This window comes from Motacilla alba, chromosome 1 (genome assembly GCF_015832195.1).
Source record: "Motacilla alba alba isolate MOTALB_02 chromosome 1, Motacilla_alba_V1.0_pri, whole genome shotgun sequence".
NCBI lineage: Eukaryota > Metazoa > Chordata > Aves > Passeriformes > Motacillidae > Motacilla > Motacilla alba.
The window spans coordinates 85,121,938-85,141,207 of NC_052016.1; the positions used below are offsets into that span (position 1 = coordinate 85,121,938).

Here is a 19,270-nt window from a genome sequence, read left to right on the forward strand (position 1 = left end):
GAGCATGGTTCTGAAGTTATGCAATTCCATCAGTTTTGCTACACAACCATGTATTTGCTGTTTAACAGCTGGTATTACAAGACACAGTTTAATGCAGAAGGGTGTCAAGACAGTTGGTTCCTCTTCCATGAGCACCGCAATACTCTGAGGACTACTTGCTGTTCAAGAACCTCCTGAGATCCCTTCTGTACAGCCTGATTCCAGAGACTACCATGGTTTTGGACAGACATGCAATTGTGGACATCAAGTTAAGGAGTTCTGAACACATCAGGACAATGTTATACAAAAAACCAAAAAACAAACAACAACCAAAAAAGCATTTACACATGCTTATATCCACAGTCATGTTGTTCACAGAACAGCAAAACATACAGCTGCAGGACAAGCACAACAAAAACTTACTCTGTAATGGTGAAGAAGTCCATGAGTTCAGATTTTGTAGCCTTGTTCCAATATGTAAACAACGCATCTAGGAAAATGAATAACAGTTTAAAAGATAACAAGTAGTATTTGAAGTTTTCCCTAAAACTGATTATACAAATGCTCATATCAATTCTACAAATGAGTTTCTGCAATATGATGTTAATTAATAACCCATAATATTCCCATCCAATTTCATATTTTATATAGTAATAATTGTGCAGCCTGTAGTGCCTAAAGCCCTGTAACAACGTCTGAGTTCAGAATATTTCAGTCTGTTAGTCCTATAACCTGCTTCTTCACACAAGGATCCTAACTTTTTTTTTTTACTTAAAATTAATTTTTTTTTTCTTTTATCACAGACAGGGATGATTACAAGATGTATGACCCTAACAAACAAGTAAGATGTGCCATTCATGCCCTATTTCTATACCTCTGTAACCTTCTCCATGACTCTTTCAAAAATTCAATGGATCATCTCACAAACATCCCAGGAGAATGAAGAAGCGCTAATATCCCCATACTCCAGAAATGGAAATATATACAACAATCAAATAATTTGGTTCCTTGTAGTACAGCCAGTTCTGCAGAACAGAGGAATGAACTAGCCCAAGACATTTTTACAGAATAATGAATTATTCTTCACCTCTGCTTTCCAAACCAAACTGTACCATCACACACAAATGTTCACTTTCTTAAGAAGTCCTTTAGTTGACCTCACACTTTGAATAAATAATGAGTACTTAATGCTTACAAGGTTTCAGTCAGAGTTTAAGTGATCACACATATTTGTAAAATGCAGCACATCATGGTACCTACACCTAAAATATTCTGCTGATTTTGAAAAGTGATTGAAATAACAGGCATAAATCCAGGAAACTACTTTGAATTTATAAAAAGCAGGAGGAATTACCTACCATCTGACATGCTTCTTAAAATATGAAGGAAACACATGAGCAGACTTTTGATCTCTGCTTGGTCAAGTTTGTCATATCGAACAACAGAACTTCCTAAAGTGCTGCTCTGCTGGTTCTGAAAAGCAAACAGATGTATTTTGGCTGAAGAGTTCTTAAACTGATAACAAACTAAATTGTTTCCAATTGCTTTAATAATTCCTGCAGCAGAAAAAGGATCTCCAAATGGAGACAAAAATGTTTCATGTAGAGACAGGTCACTAAAACACACATTACACACACCAAGTATACCAAACTAAGCCTCTTTGCTTTGCTTGTTTTTAATTCCTTCTAGGTATATTTTTTTTCCCCCTACAAGTAAAAGGAAAAGTTATCTAAGAGTGATTGTTAAACAAGTTAATTATACCTAGGTACTCACATGGTAAAAAATCAAGCCTGCCCCTCCTGCTTAGACTGAATACTTGAAAACCAAATGCTACTGTTAGGTGATATATATATACACACTCCTTTGCTTTTCAAGAGACTTTCTGTTGAACTGCAGACAGGACTGCCTCTACAAATTCCTTCCATTTAAAGACCTCAAGCAAAATTCAAAGACCCTCAAGAAAAACATGCATGAAGGGCAATAATATACATTCTGGAAGACTAACTACTACTAAGAACTTGCTCTTGCCCTCCCCGCCTCCCCCAACATACAAACAAACAAACAAACCCTCTCCCTGTTTTATTTTTAATGTAATTCCTACACTTGTGGGAAGTTTATCAGCAACCCACAATACCATTGTCTGCGCAAAAAGAAAAAAGCTCTATAATTGGTCTTTCAAAATGTATACCACCAAACAAAATGGAAAAATAAAAATTGTAAAAATATATAACTTGAACTTCAGGCAGACTCGTAAAAGAGTAATTTCCACACAGTCTAGTGTTACAAAATCCTCAGTCTGAAGCTTTTATAGCTATACTGCATAAACTTTAGTTTAAAGTATAAATTATGCCTTTTATAGTGCCTAATTCTCACACCCAATATGCCACTTTTGCAAATGGAAAATGAACCAGACATTTAGTAAGTTTTCTGTGAAGTCAACAGTCTGGAATAATTGATCTGTACAACTCTTACTGTAAAAATTTCACAAATACAAAGTAGATTCAAGGGAGAAAAGCACTTGGTTGCACAAACAAAGCAAGAAGTGACATTAGAACAACCCTTCCTGGCCATGCCCCTGACTGAAAGCAGGAGACACACTAACCATGAAGGAACACATCACAACCACTGACTGCTGAGCCCTTTCTACGCATCCTGTTGCACTAAAAAATTCCTGTCCTAAACCAATCTGCGGCTCTGATACCAGCAAATGTGTGAATCACATGCTAGTCATTGAATGGATGCACAGTGAAACTGAATGTGAAACTATGATGAATTCTAGCCAGAAGTTACTGTAATTCAGGAGGAGGTGGACACCTCTGTAAGCCTGATTACTGCAGATTCTAAAGACCTCAAAAACTGTTTCTTTTGAAGTATCTCTGATGAACAAGGAGGTGCCTCTCTGCAGATTTTGGGTGCCATAACAGAGCAGGCAATCAATGGGTGACAGAGCAGAAAGAGAACTGTGTTTCTTGCACTTTAAGAAACTGCCCAGAGCACTAGATAATATTTCCACTAAGACTGTTGAAGATACACACAGATAAAATAGGACTATAGCTACTTCATTTAGAATTATGTCAATAACCCATTGAAATAGAAACTGACATACTTCTCGTCTATTCTGATTTCACAAGCATAATATTACAGATTATTTTGAAAGAAAATTAGAACAAAAACATGTCTCTTCACCATAATGATATCAAGCAATGAGCAAAAACTTGGAGATAACATGCACTGAACAACTGATCTACTAGAAAGAAAGTTTAGAAAGCAACAAATAAGAAGCCAGGATTAAGTGTTATTTGAGGAAAATATCAACAGCATGCAAAACATAAATCATCTGTTACCTAAGTTGGCAGGCCAGAGCAGAATTTTCAAAGGATGTTGACTCCTTTGAAAACCCTTTTACTTGGTGAAAACACTACACATTAGTAATTAACAACATGACAACTAAGTAATAGATGACAGCATTGCCATTTAGCAACAGTGCATACCAAGGTATTTCTTTATTATCTTGGTCAATACCAAAGAAGAACTTTCAGTCCTATCAAAGACTCCAAGACTCAAATTCTGCAGTTATTGAAACTGATTTGATTTTTTATACTTGAACTAGATCACGTGCATGTACTCCAGGTTTGACATTTGAACATATTTTACATGTCAAATTGCATATATTGGGTTTGAGATTCAACTGTTGCAAAGAAGCGGCAAAACTACTGACCACACACTTCACTCAGAAGCTTAACTATACCAAGCACAAAAACCAGATACTTCTTGTAACTGAAGAGAGAAAGTAGTATGCAAAACTTTCTCTGGCAAAGCTGGGATTGTCAGAAGTGAAAAATCCATAGTAACACGGTTTTTCTTTGGAGGGTGACAATTTTCTTCTTCCTCTCCGCTTGGGCGCAAAGCATGAGCAGAGTGCCTTCTGAGAAGCTTCTCTCTCTGCCCCACGAAGGCATGTCAGAGTCAAGGGGAAAAAGGTCAACATGTTGTGACTTGCACAACCAGAGCTAAGAAAATGAAACGTGATCAGTATTGACACAAACTCTAGAAAGACAGGACTGAATACCTCATAGCTACAGCAGCCAGAGCTCCTAATCTGTAACAGCTTTAAAGTGAAATGGTTTAGAAAAGTTAAACTAAGGTAAAAGAAATCACCCAGAGAAAGCACAAAAACTGTTTTTTTCAATGATTTAAAAATGCCAAGTACATTGAACATAGGAAGGGATGGAGTGATGGTCTCCACAAAATCAAAGAAGCTGTTCTAACTGGAATTCAATCCTCTCAAGCAACAATCAATACACTTCATCTAGTGCCTTTCACTAGCAAAGAAAACAATAACTGCTGGCTTTTGTTTCTACATTGAAAATCTGTCTGCATTTTTTGTGAAACAACTCGGTAAATGCAATGCAAAAGGAGTTCACAAGATAATTATTTAGCAAAAAAATTATATAAATTATATAAAATACTGCTTTGAAGTTATTCTAGAAAGCCCATTCAACACTGGAGATCAGAGAAGCTAACTTCTATGAAACTTAGGATGAAATTTTAGAAACACACTTTTAAGATTTATCTAGCTTTGTTTTTTGTTACCTTGTCAAGAGAATTGCTCTTGTCACTGTGTCTTTCTGGGAGACTGTTTCCTGAGTCTGTGCTTATTAGAGAGCCTCTTGAGTCAGCATTCCTCACACTATTAATATTTGGAGTTGATGTGGTGTATGGGGAAGCTAAAAACAAATAAAACCACAACCCCAAACAACATTAAAATCTCAAACAATACATACAAGTCATTCCATAGTTCAGTCAGACTTTTAAAATCACCATATTTTTTTAAGAAGGCAAATAATTAATTCCATTTAGTTATTTTTAATGAAGACAAACTTATTCTAGAATTTCAGCAAAGTATTTATGTGTCTCAGGGTGACTAAGCACATACACACAGACTTATGTACAACTATGGAGATACATGAATAAAAACATATGTAGCAATACATACACACTTCCATGATGAAGCATGCCTATTTAATAATAAAAAAAAACCTTTCCCATTTTTTATATATTAACTATCACCTCTGACAGGGAAAAAAAGCAGGCCTGCTCCAGAAAATAGCTTTATTTTCATATGAAAGAACAAACACCAAAAGATCCCAAAAGACAGATTTCATGTACAGAGTGAAAAAATAGAACAGTTCCTCTTTAATTATTTTATTTTACTATTTTTAAGTGCTTACCAATGCCAGAGATAACACCAAACAGATCTTTAGGAAGGTTGTTATCCAACGTGTTTCCTGATTTTTGTGGTGTTACTAACTGACTTGCAGTCGGCAAAATCGGCGCATCATCCTTTGTGCTCTGTTTGGAAAAGAGAGGAAAATGTGATTATTTTCCTATATTAAGGACTTAGTGAATATGACATGTCTTCTAGAGAAATATTTGTTAAGTATTTCTTCCTTAAAATTTATTTTCTATTAAATATGCTCAAAAGAATGGAGAAGTTCATATACTTGCATAAGCTCAGAATATCTTAAAACTTAAGATACCTCAGGAAAGATTGAAGAAATGAGTATTCTGCTGAATTTGAAACACTATAAAACAGGTATTTCAAAAAGACTCGCATTAATTTTATTTCAAACACCCAAATATTTATCTTGTTGGAAGAGTTTAGGAGATTTTTTTTTTCTTAATACTAAATGGAACACAAGAAGATAAGGACAGAAGTAAAATACATGAGTAATTAAATCTTAGATTCAATAGTTGTGTTCAACCATATCATTATATACCCTTCAGAAATTGCATTTTAATCAATTCTCCTGTAGCCCTCTGGCACTCTAGCTCTTTAAAAATCACACTCCTTTAGGGTTAAGTTCTTCTCTAATTTCTAGAAAATTAGCAATCTTTCTGTGGTCCATTTGTTTCAGTGCTGGAAAAATTGCAGAATTCTGAGGCTTCTGAAGCTCCTTTTTTTGCCAGGAGTATGCAGTGCTGCATATACAGGTTACCAATAAATTACGATAAAAACAATTCAGAATACCAAAAAGAAATTGTCACTCACATTGCTGGAAGGGTTAACAGGAAATGGAGACACATCTTTCACATTGATCCGCTGAACATTTTCTATGAGCAGACCAAAGAGTGGCAAATACATAGTGGCTATTCTTGCTTGATGGCCCTAAATAGAGTTCAACAGCTCATTACAAAACTGCAATTTTAATTTTTAATCACCAACTAGTTTTACTCTATTCACTCCTAAATTGGAAAAAAAAAAAAAAAAAAAAAGCACTTAATAAATATTTGCCAAGCCAGAGCTCACATTCATAAATGGCAAAAGCAGTGATCATCACTGTATTCATTCTAATTTACAAAAGCTCAGCAAATTTTATTTACTGTCTGAATAAAATGCAGAAAACTCCTAAATTAATGTCATTTCAGCTAAGGTTAACCAAGTAAATTAATGTTATGTTAGCTTGATGAGTTAATGATACCTTTCATTACAATTTTTTTGGCTTCTCCACAGCACTGCTGATGATAAAAGGAGTCAAAAAATTAAAAAACACTCAAAATTTACCACCATGACTTGTAATTTTCTTACACCCATTTCATAAATAATAGATGAAGGAAGGACAGCTTCAAAATATTAAGAGCTAATACTTTATGAAACGAACATCTTGAAACACAGATTTTGTAAAAATCTGATTACTTTAAGCACAGAAGTTAGAGTACACTGTGCTAAAATGCAAATCCACATATAATTATATTAAAAGGTGCTTTGTCATTTATTTGATAAAAAGATGGAATTTGCAGATTGGTCTCAATACAGTTTTCATTACAGTCTGGGCAGAAATAATTTTGCTGAAAATTAACAAGGGTTTCTTCTATGAAAGAAAAAAAATTTTCTGTAGGTGTACACACCTAACCTTTATTATTTTGTAGTACTAGCATAGCAATATACTTACCCTGGTAGCATATCTATCATCAAAAGAATGCTTTATCATCAAATTCTTGAGCACACTGATGGCAATCTGCCTCACATCTCTGAATTCTTGTAAGGCATTGCCCACCTCCCTTAGAAGCAGTCCAACCAAGAAGTGATTTTTACAGAATTCATCAGTTAAGGAATAGTCCAGCTGAAGGTCTGGAAGTAAAAATACAAATTTCACATAAGGAACGGTTTTATTTAAATCAATTTATCAATCACTTGTGCACATCAGACACAGCAAAGTCAAACTGCTCCCTCTTTAAAGAACCTTTTGTGTAATAAAAGAATCCAGTGGATTTATGTACTGACTATACGACATCTTTAGGGAAACTTCAGCTTGAAGGACTCATTTATTAGAACATACATATGTTTACAATGTCAGCTGAGGAGGTGTAGAAGAGTTTCTCATGTTCACTGTCATTGCTCAATACAGTGATCAAAAACGAGATGCTAATCTGAAAGCACTTTCATTTTCCAAAGAACTCTCTCAGTAAGGCAATCCCTTAAGTCAGAAAGAAGCATATCTGAGACAGTACAGCCATTACACAGACTTTATAATGTGTTACAACAACTACAGGCATTCTTGTAACACATTTAAGAGCCAGCCACATCACCTGAGAGATCTTTTGCTCAACACAGCAAAACAGAGCCAGAAACACTTCTCATAAAGGTCTTCTTTCCTGGCTGAACTCCTAGCTCCCGGGAAGCATTTTATACTCTTCTTTATTGTGCAATCAGAAACACTGTCTTCTCTGGTTTTGCTATTTTCTAAGGTTCCCTAAGCCAGCAGCTCATGGTCTCTCTTTTCAATGAAAATATTTGTGCAGTGTTATTATCCAAGACACTCCCGAAGGCTGAAAAAGCCAAAGTTCTAAGCAGCTGTTCAGCTTGTGGTCTCAAATCTTGCTTTATCTTGTTCAACCTTGATGAAAGTGTTAATTAGTGATATTCAACTTTACTAACTAGCAGAGTCTACTGAATAAGCATTTCATTAAAAAGAGCCTATTCTACAAAAATATGTTAGGCAGGTTTACTCGTTCCTTGTAAAAAGCACCTTCCTTGCTTCTGTTTAGTGATTTCTGCTGTAGTTCAGTGCCTGGAAGAAATTAATGTGTCTTCACAGCCACAGAAGCAATAGCAAACATATGACTTGTTTTGGCACAAGACTGGATGTACCAGGAACCCAGCTGGGCTACATAGAACTTTCATGACTGAGCTCCTACACACAGCAAAAAAAAACCAAAAAAACCACAAAGTGGAAGAGAGAATGAGCTATAAAAGAGGAATACAGAAGTATTCATGGAGAGTGCCAGGAAAGCCAAAGCTCAGCTACAGCTGAAAGTGGTAATGGACATCAATAACAAGAAGAGCTTTTACCATTACATTAGCATTAAACCCCTGAATAAGGAAAACATGGGATATTTGCTAAATGGGGATTTAGAGACAGTGGCTTGGGTAAGGCTGAAGTACTCCATAGCTTTATTACTTTATCCTTCACTGACATGAGTTCCAGGCCTTATCAGTCCAGAGACTATCTTCAAGAAAGGCAATTAGAGCCAGTGGATAAGGATCAGGTCAGGGATTTCTTGAGAGACCTCCAGCCATGCAAATCCATGCCACCAGATGAGATGCTGAGAGAGTTAACTGATACTATCGGAAGATTGCTCATTATCACCTTTGTTAAGCCAAGGTGAAGTCATTTTTCAGCAGGTGAAGGAGAAGAGTGTGATTGGAAATCGCCAAAATAAATTCACCCAGGGTAAATCCTGTTCTAAGACTGGTCTGTTTTAAGGGGAGAATAGCAGATGTCGACACGGTCATTGTAGTACCCAAGCTGAGACATTTCTGTCTAGGTGAAGAGACACCCAAATGTGAAAAAGAGCTATGTGGATCACTGGGCTCAAAAGTTGGAGGTGAATGGTTTGTACCCTACTGGGAGACAGCTGCAAGAGGAGTTTCCCAAGGACTATCCTACTTACTATTACTTCATCAACAGCCTGAAAGGGCAGATGGAATACAGTCTCAGGAAGCTTGTGAATAGGTACAGTCCATTTGCTCAAAGGGCAGAGCTGCATTTCAGAAGAATCTAGATTCTACAGAAATGGCAATCAAATTCCGTATGGAATAATGCAAAATTCTGCACCTGGCATGGACAAACTTCCTTCAATGACACCAGCTGTGGAATGACTAGCACTTCTAGAGAAAGGAAGGCCTGACATGATCAAAGTAGAAAACTGGGCTACAGACCTACTCAAGTCCCTTTAAACCTGAATAAATATATGAAAAAAAGTTTACCATGTCTCTCTTTGCAAAGATTACTCTGCTACCTAAGCACTTCCTTTAACTTTCAATGAAAGGATTGAAACTTTAGACTTGTATTAAACAATTTCAAGCTTTCCATCACCTCAGAGACCTCAAGTTACACAGTGTACACATCTAATAATAACAAGCTGACATACAAAAAACATCCCATACACTATTTTGGAAAAATTTACCTTGGTATCTCTGAACTCTGCCTTTTCCAAATGGCATTGGTAGATTTAGTGGTATATAGTGCTCATGATTACAGACTACACGAAGAAATTCAAATTTGAATTCAAAAAGAGCCTGCAGAAAGAAAGTATAAATTAAACAACTGATGCAGTGATTTGAATAACATGTTAAAAACAAATTTCTAACACAAGAGGGTGATTCATTTCAGTCTTGCACTATGTTGGATATAGACCTGGCAAAGCTCCACATGTCAGCACAAAATAAATCCAGAATAACTCATACTTAACAATTGGTCCTATTTACTATTCCCATTGTCCAAAGTTTACAACCCTATTATGTATTGATGTAAGCAAAGTTTGGACATGCAGCAGAATCTCTTTGGGCATCTGATACATGTTTTCCCCACTCCAGTAAGCGTAGCTTATGATATTCAACATCAACTCTTCCAACGTCAAACTTCTAGCACTCATGCTTAAAATTTCTGCTTAGTGTGGCACCCCCACACCCTACTACTTCTGTGATTCACACACTCTAGTGTGGCAAAATTGCACCTGAAGATGGGAATCAAAATAGAAAACAGAGGTTTAATGGAAAAAAAAATGCTCTAGGCACAGAGCAGGGACTTCTAATGTAGCTGGGAAAAGACTTAATGCAGGACTTTATCCCCATGCATCAAGAAGAGACAACACTTAAAAATAGCTTGTTTAAAAATACTGAGTACCTTTGGATCTCCTGGGGCAAAGCAGCTGATGTAGTTATTGATCTGCTTGAAAACAAAGCCTCTATCCATAAAAGTGAAACACCTCTGGGGAGAACAAGTAAAACCAAGATAGAATTGATTTACTACTGTCTCTGCATTCAGTAATTATATTTCTGTATTTAATAAGTTTATTTTAGAAACACATTATTGACATTTCAGTTAGATTAAAAAAAAAGATGAAACAAGCAAACTAAATATATATACATATATACAATATATATATGAATACCAAATTTTCCCTTAAGAGTGCTGCTCATAAACCACATATAAAAAGCCATTTGAAAAGAATCTTGACAGAAATGAAAATGTCATGCCACTAGAAGTTTCATCTACCATTTCAGTTGCCATCCTTTTTTATCCCTTGTAGATATAATTTGCTGAAAAATGAAAGACAGTGAAATAAAATGCATTTAAACAAAGCACTGCTGAAAACTATTGCAGGATTTGAAGGCAACCCAAATGACATTTTTAAATTAAAAAAAAAAGAAAAATCAAAATACATTTTGAATAAAACACAAATTCATTTCTTAAATTACCAAATTTCTGAATGGATGTCATCTTGTTTACAGAAGATGCAAATCATACTTCAAAGCATTTTAACATGGACACAAAACTATATTTAAAAGGCTTAATGCATGTGCAGCTTCATATGAGTCGGCTTTCAGATTCCATAACATCCATACAGAAGGATTATTATTGAAAGAATAACCACAGAGTCCAAATCTCTTTGTGTACCTACTTTTATAAAGGCAGCCAGGCTATGGTTTGCATTTTTTGAGGCCTCTGGATTGTCTCTGTACTTCTGAGTGATGTGTGGCATTAGCATATTAACAACGGTTTCCACTGCATGATGAAAGGAGGCAGAAAATCTCTGGTTTCTCAACAGCTGGAAATTAATTCAGATACAATATTAAATATGGTTTATAACACTAGAATATACCAGAAAATTTACTTTAGATAAGATATAGATAACCTGACAGGGAGAGAGGAAAGAGTTTTCGAATGTTCTCATTTTCTAGAGTGAAGGATCATTTGTTTCAAAGAAAATATGATAACATGCACTAACTTCTATTACTGAAATTCAAGCAAGGCAGTCTTTGATGACACAAACCACATGTATAAAAGCTTCTAAGTATAATGCATTAATATTTTTATATACTGCAATAAACTACACAAGCTTAAGAATAAGAGGGAATCTTTTAATTTCAGCCATCTTCCTCTCCAAAGCAGCCACCAGCTGCCTTATATTATCAGACAGTCTTTTCTGTCTTGGAAAAAAAATGGTTTTTTGCTTTCTGCAACTATCTTGGTAATAACTGCTTTCATCATTGAGGAAATTGTCATCCATGCTTCTTTCTTTCTCTTGCTCCTCAGCAACTTCAAAATCTCAGCTCCTCAGGCATCAGAACCTCACTCTCTGTGTTTTTAAGCTTCCACAATCAGAATTCTTTTCTCTTACTTTTTGGTAGTTTGCCAATTAGCTTAAAAGATCTCCTCTTCATTCATAATTTCTTACTTTCCACTCACCCCCTAAATTATCTTCATCAATGAATTTGTGCACTCTGACAATATTGGTCAGTAAGTGTTCTTCAGCTTTTTGGCACTGCAGAGTCTCTTATTTCTCTACATCTTACAACCTTTACTAAAGATTCTGTCTTTTGTGTGAAGAGACTAAATGACATGTGGTGTGAGGCTGATGACATTGACAAAAATGGTTTCAATTGTACAGTCATTATCTCTTTTTGAAAACTGAAATCAAAACATCCATGCCCAAATACTTTTATTTAAATAGTTTTTTGAGCTACATTAAATGCAACATTCCTAAACAGAACAAGTCATTGTCAAGGCCCCACATAAATCAATGATTACATAACTTGCTTCCTTCGTGTTTGAATTGTGGTCCAAAACCTCCAGCTTTAGTTTAAAAAAAAATTTAAAATACACATTAAGGCTGAAAAAGATCCCTTTATAAATATAAACAGTACTCATGCAAGAAGTAACAAATAAGAATTAAAGATTGTTTTGATATGCCAATGTCCTACAACGCCCTTGTAGCTCAGTCTTTGTTGGACAGTAATTAAACATAATCCTTGCTATAGAAATAATTTTGCTGCACAGAGAAATGCATCTTTTTATCAGAGATAATAAGCAGGAAACATCTGAGTGTATGTTGCATTTATTACATTACCTAGTCAGGCAGAAAAAAATCTAGCTAAATAATTTATATTTAAGGGGCTTGTAAATCAAGAAGCAATGTTCAGGGGTGAGAATACTTGCCAACTGTTCTAAGTTCTTCTCCTCTCCCTTTCACATTACAGAGAAGGTGACAATGAGGTTTGTTGAACTGGGACTCAAACTCTACTGATGATACCACAGACTACTAAGTGTAGAACTACAAAGCTTTTTCCCTGATCATTGTACAATTATTTTTTCCCTCGTGTACTTCAGACTCCAGTTATATTCTAAATACACAGTGAAAATAGTGATAACAATATCACAACAACCTGATATGTTACTCAGATGAGACTATGTTGTATACTTGAAACTTGTTTCAATCCAGAAGTAAATACACTAAAAAGTTGTCACCAATGCAAAAAACACTGCTTACAGGCTAAGCCTGTAGAAAAATGCATTTCTGAAGTTTTAGCATTCTCCTTCCAGCGTAGGAAATAACACAAAATTAAATATTGACACTTCTTACTACATACAGAAGACTGTAACTTTCATGACTCACTGTTCTCAGGGTCATTTAATATCACAGCTACAGTACTGGTCAGGAAAAAGCCACATTTTTTTGGATACTGCTTACATCAAAGTGTTATCTACTGCTCCCAACCTCCTTGTACCACAAGAATTACAAATTCCTAATAGGGTGTAGAATGATTTACACAGACTGCACCACTCTATGGATTTTAAGGGTTTCTATTCTTTTATAGTAATGTTGAATCCAGCCCTGCAGTCTTCTCTATCTAATATTTCAACTGGCTTCTCCTGCTGCCTCTTTCTCTCCCTTTCTTTCTAATATGCAATAAGAAAAATGTGATTGGAGAAAGAAGAGACCATACAGACCATATTTTTCCTTAGAATATTTCTTTTGCAAAAGTTGACATACCTTCACTTTAGAGTTTTCTATCAAATGTTGAGCCATTGACTTTATCAGAACTTCAAAGAAAAACCATGAATACTGCAGAGGAAAGAAAAATTCAGTAAGATTGCCACATGTGTTCAACAACTATTTCAATACACTTAGTTTCTGTTCTTCAGTTATGACTAGGTAAGAACATACAGTAAAAAGTACAGTTCAACACATACCTTTAGCAGTTTGTTGCTTGTAAGAAAGTCAGCAGATGGCTTTAAAATTGTTGTCATTGACTTGGTCAACTCTTCATGTACTGTCTTATATTCAGAGGCAACGTAGGGTTCTGCTTTGTATGCATACTTGGGGAGGAAAAACAGAATAAAATACAAAATTATGGCATCATACAAAAGAATTGAAATTAAATAGATGCAACTGAATTCAAAATATTCTTTCTTAAGGAAATAAAAAAGTGAAATATTCAATTTACTTTTACCTACCTTCACATAAGATCTCAGGTAGCTATCCAAACCTTCTTCATGACACTGAGCAACAATATGGATAATAACCCTAAAGAGAAGTCAAAAAGCAAGTAAACCTATAAAGAAAGCTGTGATTGCAACAGCAAAAATGCCACTCAGTTACAGATTTATGTGATAACCCACTCATCATGTAGACTTTGCAAACCACTTAAAATTCTTTACCTTGTCACGTTGACTGCAACTTCCTCTTGAGTTGCTCTGGTGAGAACTCTGAACAACTGGTTTAGGACAGTTGGCAGGAAAGCTATCATCACATGGCCTTCCATAGCATGAAGGCTCTAAAAGAGAGTAGTAATACTGTCACTCCTGTGAATCAACAGCATTTAAATCACAAATTCTGAAACCAAAATATTTATTGCAAGTCTTTTTCCAAAAATACAAGCTGCTTGCACCACTTGGTGCTTGTTACCAAAAATATGGCGTAGAAAGCAATTGAGGATATTTTCCAATAGAAATATTTAGCAAATGTTTTCTACAGGAAAGGAAATTAGGGATACAAATTAGGTGTTATTAACAGCATTTCAGAAGTACTTATCTGTACCGTTCCATTGAAATGCACTCTGGGTCATGATTCAGTGAAAAGTCTGTCCATGTGCCCAACAGCACGCTGAGACTGACATTGGTATATTTTGGTATTTCATCCACCAATGCAGACATTTAGCAAACAGAAGCTCCACAAAAACATGCAGATTTCTTGCCTGAGCTAAGTGCAATACTAATTAAACTCCTTACTGCTAAACAATAAACTAATAACGATGTTAAAACTGAGGATGAACTAAAATCCCTAACTACTTAATGGAAATTTGAGACAGTGAATTATTAATTACAATTTCTTCCCGATATGCCTTTGCATTCCATCACTTGCAAAAGATCCTACAGACAGAATCACAGAATCACAGAATTTCTAGGTTGGAAGAGACCTTTAAGATCATCGAGTCCAACCCATGTTCCAAGACCTCAACTAGATCATGGCACCAAGTGCCACATCCAGTCTTTTTTTAAACAAGTCCAGAGATGGTGACTCCACCACCTCCCTGGGCAGATGATTCCAGTATTTGACCACTCTTTCTGTGAAAAACTTCCTCCTTAATTCTAGCCTGTATCTCCCTTGGCACAGCTTGAGACTGTGTCCTCTTGTTCTGTCTGTTGTTGCCCGGAGAAAGAGACCGACCCCCAGCTCACCACAGCCACCCTTCAGGAAGTTGAAGAGAGTGATAAGGTCACCTCTGAGTCTCCTTTTCTCCAGACTAAATAACCCCAGCTCCCCACATAACCACCCTAACAGAAAAGGCAGTGTATGAAGTTCATCCTACAAAGCATTATGCCACAAAATTCCCTGGAATTAAAGGGAATTTCACAAAAAGAATGTATTTGCTGAAGGTGCATGCAGATAACAAATGTCGAACATTTCCATTTAGTGTTGGGTGTTAGGCAGCTGTCTTGTCTCTGACTGTTTGCCTGCACATCCACACTATTCAGGAGACAAAATGGTCTTTCATCCTATGTGATCTGTGTCAGAAAAAATTGAAGTGGAAACCATTCATTCACTCTATAGATCAAATCCTGAAAGAGAACTGAAGACATGACAATGATGACCTTCTAAGCAATATTTCAGAAAAATCAAGAGTTGTGATTCCTTTCAATTTCCATACACAGTTCAATTTGATTATTTTGACAAACTAAGCCATTAGTGTTTTGAAATTACCACTCATAAAGCTGACCAACACTGTCTCATTATTTCTTTGTGGTTTCCTCTTACATTGCAATTGTAAATTTATTTAAGGAAGAAAGTATCTTTGTGGGTTTTTTCCACAGCATATTCCATTAATACGAGTCATAGTCACAGTATTAATCCTCACACTGAAAAATGAGACCCATAAAATGTCTGAAGCTCCAAGGCTTTGCAAAAGCATAAGTGAATTACATAATCTGCCATTCACTGCCATTTTATACCTTAAGATATTTTACAAGATCAGTTCCTAGTGCACGAGCTCCGGACTCTGTTTTCTGACAGTACTGAAAAAAATTATGCAAGTGCTGGTCCTGTCAAAGACAAAATGAACAACAAATTAAACAATATCTAACCTTACAATCTATAATCCATTAAAAATATTTACATGTATAAATACATATCTTTGTCCATAGATTCAATTTTCAAAAATAACAGCTGAAGTGCACTATTCTGAAGACTTATGAAGTCTTATTTTTTTTAATGAAATTTCAAGTGTTTTTTGAATACACATTATACAAAATGCCACCTATATTTGCTTTCTACGGACAGAAAATAGCATACTTAATTATCCCAACCAATCATAATATGTTTTCTTTGAAAAGGTTTAACAGGACTCATTGCTCTGCAGACACGCCAGTGAACAGCTTTTAGACAACTATGACCTCTCATCTAACTGGAAAATTCAGACTGGAATGGGTGACAGGAGACAAAAGGCTCATGTTTTTAATAGTTTCCATTTAAGATCTGTTTTTCACATCTGATGTAAAAGAAAGAGACCATGAGAAAATCCCAAGAGACAAAAAAGAGGTGAGCACACTGAGTTTAAGAATTTTCCCATATATTGTATATACATACTATAAATATACATCCTTCCTAAAAATTCTCTAATTAAATTTGCTTTAAAACTCACCTGTGTATACACAGTTGACACCAGATGAGTGGATATTTTTAGCAGCTGTTTGCCTCCATCTACCCATTTAATTTCAGGACCAGAATGCTGCACACACACATGAGGGGGAAAAGTAAAATAATGTAGTAGCATATTAAAATAAAACACTTAACAGTACCATTAACAACACTTCTTTCAAAAAGAAAAAAACAGGTTGAAGAAATGCAGTGTGCAATGAATAAAGTCATAAAAAAAGCAAAATTATGCAGGCAATATTTCCAAAAGCATTTATGAAGCTTAAAATGTATTTTACAAGTCCCACAGTATTTTCCTTGGTGGCTAAGAAAATTGATTCTCTGCGAGTCACAGATTTTGTGTTTCCTCTACAACTCTGCAAAGAAACTTCTGACTAGAGAGAAATATTTACTAGCTGTCTCAGAAAAATAACACAAGGATTTCTATTTTCTCAGAAAAATAACACAAGGATTTCTATTTTCTCAGAAAAATAACACAAGGATTTCCACAGATACTCACAAGGTTTAAAACTTAACATATGTCACTGATAGGTAGCAGCCAGTCCTTCCTTCTCATCCCATTTCCAAAGAACTGAGAATGAGAATGCTGACCCTGATATCCAGTTAGGGAGAGATTTTGTTGCTAAATCTACCACTAGTCATATTGGTCCTAACATTCTACCCATGGGCATGAGCAGAGACAAACAGCAGAGGCATAAAGAATACACCTACAACGTGAGAAGATGAAAGATGTGAAGGAGACGATGGTTGGAAAGCTTACAGCAGAGTTTGAAGAAGACCAGGTGGCAGAACAGGAGGAGAGCAGCACCTCTTGCTGTTGATTTTAGGTCTCTTCCTCCAAAATTAGTCAATTTTGTCTCTGCATTCAAACTTTGTCAAATTCCCTATCACATTTTCATTTTGTATCCTCCTTGGTATGATTTTTATGACTACAATTATGCAAGCTTTCTGCTTTGAAAAATACAACCATAAATTTTACTTGTGAAGTATAGAGATCACAAAAATCAAGACGTGAGAATAAGACTTGTTCAGGAATAAAGGACTTACTGAAAGGAGACAGCATGAAATGCTAAAAAAAATTTAGTAAAGGACTTCAGATTATTTGCATACCTTCATAAACTCAAAATAATTTTACATGTTTAAAAATTACTGTAGCTTCTAGTTAATTATTACTATAGAAAATGAAACATAAGCATATCTTAATTGTATCAGCTAAATAACAACAGAAGTAACTATGTAAGAACTTTCTGACTTTTACAAGAATTTGACTCAATCTGTCCTAATACATTTTTTTTGTCTCCCATGTCTCTTTGTGTTTGTTTGTTTCTTCTGAGCTGGACATCTAACTTTTGCTAAGCACTCCATTTCAACTATAAATGAAAATAAATTCTATTGGGAAATTACTTAAATCTTATCAGCAGACTGGGGAATTACAACCAAACCTTCTCTCCACTATGTTTGGGTTGTTTTTTAAGATTAGAGGCATTTTCTACAACATACCTTTCCAATACCCACTTCTTGGTAACTAAGATAGCCCGATGGAAGATTTGCTGACACTGGAATTTGTTGCTCATTGGTGACCACTCTTCCATCTTTTATCAAAGGAAGCCAAGAATACCCAACTACAGAATAGGAAAGGCAAGTAATTTTAAATATTATGAAACTTATCACACACCCTTTCAACAAAAGTCTTACCAAATAATTCTGACATGTAATTCATAAAATAGAAGCTGTTACTGTAAAGGCCAAATGATTTGAACTCAAACAACTATAAAACATTGAAAGCACAAAGTAACTGTCACTGATTTTGAAAAACACTGTACATTTGATGGACACTCTAAATCAAAATTTGAACCATTTAAATTAGATAAAATATTTTATTAAATCTTTCGGTCAGTCCTATGTAATCAGAAAGCATTATAGAGATCACAAAAACTATGGGTCACCAGAAAAGCATACTTCAAAAAAGTTCCCTAGTAATGACTGAAAGTAAGGCATTAGTGTACAAACCTTGTGTTTCAACAACATCTTTCTTCTTTGTACTCCCTTTGCTTGAATTATCACAGCTGACGTGGTAGAATGTGAACAACAAATGGTGCTTTTCATGTAACTGAGTGGGCAGCTCTATTTTAATCTGAAAGGCAAAGAAATCTCTGTAGAAGTGTTTAGCTAGAGCACTGACATGTGTTACTGGCTCTACATTTAAAAAGCCATTTCAGGCTGTATGTTATTTGAAGCTAGACCACAAATCAAACACACAGAACTTTAAAAAGTCCTTAGAAAGGGGACCTAATTTAACTGGGAACTTTGCAACCCTCTAATATTTTCTTGTATTTTGAAACTTACATAGTAGCTGACCTGGTAAAGTTTCCTCAGAAAGGCAGCTTACCTCATCATAAAACTCTGGATTTTGATGGTGATGCAGAACAGCAGCAAACGCACTTCTAGTAAATACTGGTCCACCAGGCCTACCATAGATACACTAAGAAGACAGAAAAGGAAGAAAGAACAAAAAGACCCTGTGATCCTCTTTTACTCTCGGCTTAGGATGCCACACCCAGAGTTTGAAATATTTTAACTTGTGTTTAACTTGGTTTCTTTACATGATGTTAAATCTGCCTGCTGTGCAGTAGAGCTGACACTGTGATCTCACTTCAGGATGTCTCTACATTTCTCTACTTCTGGTCCTCCAGGCACCTTTGATACACTGTGATAGCTCATAAAATGGAGTTTGGCTCTGCTGTTGAAATAAATCTTTAATGTTTTAACTTACTGGGGAGCAGGTATA

The 19,270-nt window shown here is 35.5% G+C and overlaps 1 protein-coding gene across 16 annotated transcripts in view; it reads right to left on the bottom strand.

The window, feature by feature from the left end:
• The window catches only part of DOCK9 (dedicator of cytokinesis 9), a 112,986-nt gene that overhangs the window by 25,805 nt on the left and 67,911 nt on the right, over positions 1-19,270 (bottom strand). For all 16 annotated transcript variants that reach the window (XM_038159689.1, XM_038159646.1, XM_038159618.1 and 13 more), the window contains exons 19-36: positions 18,872-18,964; positions 18,493-18,616; positions 17,983-18,104; positions 16,469-16,555; positions 15,780-15,869; positions 13,989-14,104; positions 13,785-13,854; positions 13,521-13,646; positions 13,321-13,392; positions 10,948-11,094; positions 10,170-10,253; positions 9,451-9,562; positions 6,933-7,111; positions 6,032-6,148; positions 5,211-5,331; positions 4,573-4,706; positions 1,338-1,452; positions 403-469 (exon numbers count right to left, since the gene is read on the bottom strand). In XM_038159689.1, coding sequence (XP_038015617.1) covers positions 403-469; positions 1,338-1,452; positions 4,573-4,706; positions 5,211-5,331; positions 6,032-6,148; positions 6,933-7,111; positions 9,451-9,562; positions 10,170-10,253; positions 10,948-11,094; positions 13,321-13,392; positions 13,521-13,646; positions 13,785-13,854; positions 13,989-14,104; positions 15,780-15,869; positions 16,469-16,555; positions 17,983-18,104; positions 18,493-18,616; positions 18,872-18,964 — 1,976 coding nt within the window. The remainder of the gene's footprint in view (positions 1-402; positions 470-1,337; positions 1,453-4,572; positions 4,707-5,210; positions 5,332-6,031; positions 6,149-6,932; positions 7,112-9,450; positions 9,563-10,169; positions 10,254-10,947; positions 11,095-13,320; positions 13,393-13,520; positions 13,647-13,784; positions 13,855-13,988; positions 14,105-15,779; positions 15,870-16,468; positions 16,556-17,982; positions 18,105-18,492; positions 18,617-18,871; positions 18,965-19,270) is intronic.